General features: G+C 41.9%; 1 protein-coding gene across 2 annotated transcripts in view; it reads right to left on the bottom strand.

Moving 5' to 3' along the window:
• Nucleotides 1-1,076: 1,076 nt before the first annotated feature.
• Nucleotides 1,077-3,606, bottom strand: part of CLDND1 (claudin domain containing 1) — a 5,798-nt gene continuing 3,268 nt past the window's right edge. Inside the window, exons 2-5 of one of the 2 annotated variants that reach the window (XM_010284592.1) lie at nucleotides 3,505-3,606; nucleotides 2,106-2,213; nucleotides 1,592-1,729; nucleotides 1,077-1,482 (exon numbers count right to left, since the gene is read on the bottom strand). The exon at nucleotides 3,505-3,606 is cut by the window's right edge and continues 229 nt beyond it. In XM_010284592.1, the coding sequence (XP_010282894.1) occupies nucleotides 1,262-1,482; nucleotides 1,592-1,729; nucleotides 2,106-2,213; nucleotides 3,505-3,606 (569 nt within the window). In that variant the 3' untranslated portion in view covers nucleotides 1,077-1,261. The remainder of the gene's footprint in view (nucleotides 1,483-1,591; nucleotides 1,730-2,105; nucleotides 2,214-3,504) is intronic. The other variant, XM_010284591.1, reaches the window with a different exon arrangement.

Here is a 3,606-nt window from a genome sequence, read left to right on the forward strand (position 1 = left end):
AGAAATTAGGAGGTGTTGTGCCCCCCAATGATAAGCAGAAGAAAATTTTAAGTTAGCAGAAGCCCAAGAGTTTAAAAAAATCTCACCAAATATCTTTGTGTCTGGTGACATTTCCCTGAAAATAGAGAATAATCTAGACATTGGCTTTTCTTTCCCCAAGTAAAATTCACTTCAGACCATTCCCACACCCTCCCATCAGATTCATGCAACGCTGAAAACTTCTGAGCTTTTTATTATTATTTCATTTAAACAATAGGTTTGGGGCAAGATGGGAAAAGAGCAGCACCTTTTAAAAAAAAAAACAACCCTGTTGTGTGCTATAGAGGATAAATAGGTGAGCTTTAAAAAAAGTTTATATATGTACATATACACACATACACTAAACCAAATTAAAAATAAAAAAAATGGTGAGGGGTCCTTTTCAACACAAGAGAGAGGAAAGCCTTATTTCACAGCAAGCAAAAGCACCACAAGTTAAGATTAGAGTGCACAATCACACGTAGTGAAGATACCAAACTAGCCTGGGTCCTGGAAGCAGCGCAACTAGAGCAGCACGAAGCTCCACACGGGCCAACTTACCTGCTCCTCGGCAAAGGCAAGCACAGAGTCTGTGTTCAGGATGGTGTGCTGTGCAGCACGCCCACAGCCAGCTGCTCTACCTGCATCAGTTTTGACAGAAGCCACAAAAAGTAGCAAACTAGCTAGAATAAGTGACCTGAAGCTAAGCTACAGGACTGATTTAGCTACACTATTTCCATAACAGAGGTTTCTGAGCTCCCCCATGGCTCTCCATAGGTACTGCCTGCTTGGGTCACACAGCAGACAGCTCCTGATTATCTATTATTTGTGCACTGCGGTTCCCATTCTTGCCTACCTGCATCTTTTCTTTTCCTATCTCTCTTCTGCCCCACACCACCATTCCTATTTCCTCCAGGCTGACCGGGTAATAAAATTAGGAAGGGGCATATACACCTTACCAACGGGATATTCAACAGCCAAATTAAGCTTAAAAAATAATAACAATAATAATAATAATATTTTTTTTAAAAAAGCAATTTAAAAACGTGTTCAAGTTCTGCAGACTTCTGGCAGAGTTTGGTCATTTAGCCCAGAGGTCTTTGTCTTCAGGGCCTGCAGGCTAAACTGTCTCAACTGGCAAGAAGCACGCAGTACAAGGTAAAATTCTGACTGAAAAGAAAGTAGTAAGGGCTGAGGGGAGAAGAGGCTATAACATGGAAATCCAATACTTCAGTGGCAGCACTTAAGCTACACGGTACGCCTTCAAGAGAGTGAATTCCCTTCTGTTGGTGCGAGCCGCCCAGATGAAAAGAGCAGCTGCCATAAACTGCAGAGGTGCCGAGACACAGGCTAGGCAGAAGGACCAGCCAAATTCACCCCTCACATCATCAGGCAGGGGCAGCTTCTTGTGGAGCAGCTCAATCCCAGCTACGTAGCAGCCAACTAGGCCCAGCGTACAAAGCCCTGCGGAAGGAAGCACCAAAGCACAATGAGGTCGCTGTCGAAGTGCTCTGGCTGTCACTATGAGCTTCTGGAGGAGGGAGGGTTAAGTGGTGGATGGCAGGAAACCCACCTGCTAGGAAATGGAGGACTCCAGTGGCAATGGCAGGGTAAAGACTGCGACAGGCACAAGCACAGAGCCCTATCAGAGCCCCAAAGCACATGAGGCCAAGGCTGACAAAGGGCAGGAGAAACTGTAACCGCCAGAGATCTGCATGTGAAAAACACATCAAACAAGTTTGTTGAAAAATGTGCTAGGATCTGATCTTCTCCCACCATCTTACATTCCCTTCTACCCACACTGCTTCTGTGTCATTAGATGCTCTACATTCACAGCTGAAAAGGACCAAAGGCCCCACTACAGTAGTTCTTAACTGACAAATTTCTGTACTGCATTCATGGGCAAAACCTTTGCTAAAGCACTTAAGTTTTCCTTTTAAACTTTGACCTACTGTTTGTGCTACTGTGAAAGAAGAAATTAAAAAAGCAGAGCAAGATACAGATGCTTCCCTCGCTAGTGGCTGTATTTGAGAAATATCATTTTTTTCATTCTGCTTGTTTACCTGCCAGAAGTGAAAGACACTTACAAGTTCTATTCAAATCTGTGCCACTATTGTGATTTCCAGGCTCTATGTACTTTTCCATAAACTGGTCAGAGAGGGAAAAACTGATGCAGTTTGTAGTCATATCAGTTTCTGGTGGGAAAAAAAAAAGAGAATGTTACCATTAGGCGTCTCTCTTCCACCCACCCCCTTCAATTCCTCCTTTCCCAACCATTTAAAGCTGGGAAGCTCCTCAAAGAAAGAAATTCCAGAGAAAAAACATTTCAGAGAAAAAATTACCTCTCAAAACAGATCTGTAGGACACCTTATCATAACATAGGTAGTTGCTTGTGCTTATCATAGCATGAGGTAGTTACTACAATGAGGGACAGCATTCAAACACGCAGAATCTTCAAGCTTACCTAGGTTATCCAGAGAACTGGGCCATGCTTGACAGATTGGGAAAGAAATGTGGCATATGATGCTCAACTATATAGTTATATATTCTTGTACGTAATGAGATTATGTTACATACAAGAGTAATGTATATATGTCGCTTAACTGAGCTGTTCTTATCTCCATGTGCAGAATGTAGTATCATACCAAACGCTTCATTCAAAAATGGGGTAGAAAGGACTATTTAAAGAACATAAAATATTTGCTTTTTTTGTACTAAATTTCCTCCCTTTTATGCCTCAGCTAGATTTTGCTTTGAGAATACAACTGAGTAGAGCTGGTTTAAATGTCTTCCAAAAGAAACATTTTCATTAGATAGAGAGGAAAAAAACCACCCTGAAGTACTTAATATTTTTTCTCCAGGAAAAGTGTTTGAAAGTACAATTTTTTTAAAGAGGGTTCAAAATGAAGGGCTTCACACAGACACAATGTGTCAAAATTTTCTTTGAAGCAATTAAAATAATTGCTCACTACACTTTTTTAGCCCCCAGCCATTGTGAAGAATACAAATATTTCATTCTATACCCAGCACCTGGTACAAGGAGTCCAAAATGTGCTGATGCAACAGCGGGACATTTGTGACATGAGAAAAATGAATGACTAGCTAAAAGGAGCAAGTGCCCCCTTGATAAAGTAGTGTCTTTATTGCATTGCTGTGTCCCAAGACCTCTCCTAAAAACACTGTAACTGGCAGAGCAACTATAACTGTATCCCCAGTTGGACAGCAGGTGCAAAAGAAAAATTAAATTATACCAGACTAAATTTAGATCAAGTATCATGTGTCAAATCCAGAGTCTGTACTACTGACACCCACAGACCATTTTGTCTTTCGCTTCTTTAAAAATGTAGACTGACTTTATTAGAACAAACAAACATGTAAGCTAGAAATAAGCCTTCTGGAGGAACAAAGTGGCACGCGTATGTTGTGAGGAAGTTAGCACACGCCACCCCAAGCAAGCTAGGGAAGCGTTAATTGCTCAGGAGATACCTGGTGGGCTGTACCAGTGAGAGTTTTTGGGTACAGTGATACACCTCCGCCACAATCCAACCGTGCCGTTGCACCGGAAGAGAGCATCTGGGTAGGTCTTGT

This window comes from Phaethon lepturus, unplaced genomic scaffold (assembly GCF_000687285.1).
Source record: "Phaethon lepturus isolate BGI_N335 unplaced genomic scaffold, ASM68728v1 scaffold22393, whole genome shotgun sequence".
Lineage (NCBI taxonomy): Eukaryota > Metazoa > Chordata > Aves > Phaethontiformes > Phaethontidae > Phaethon > Phaethon lepturus.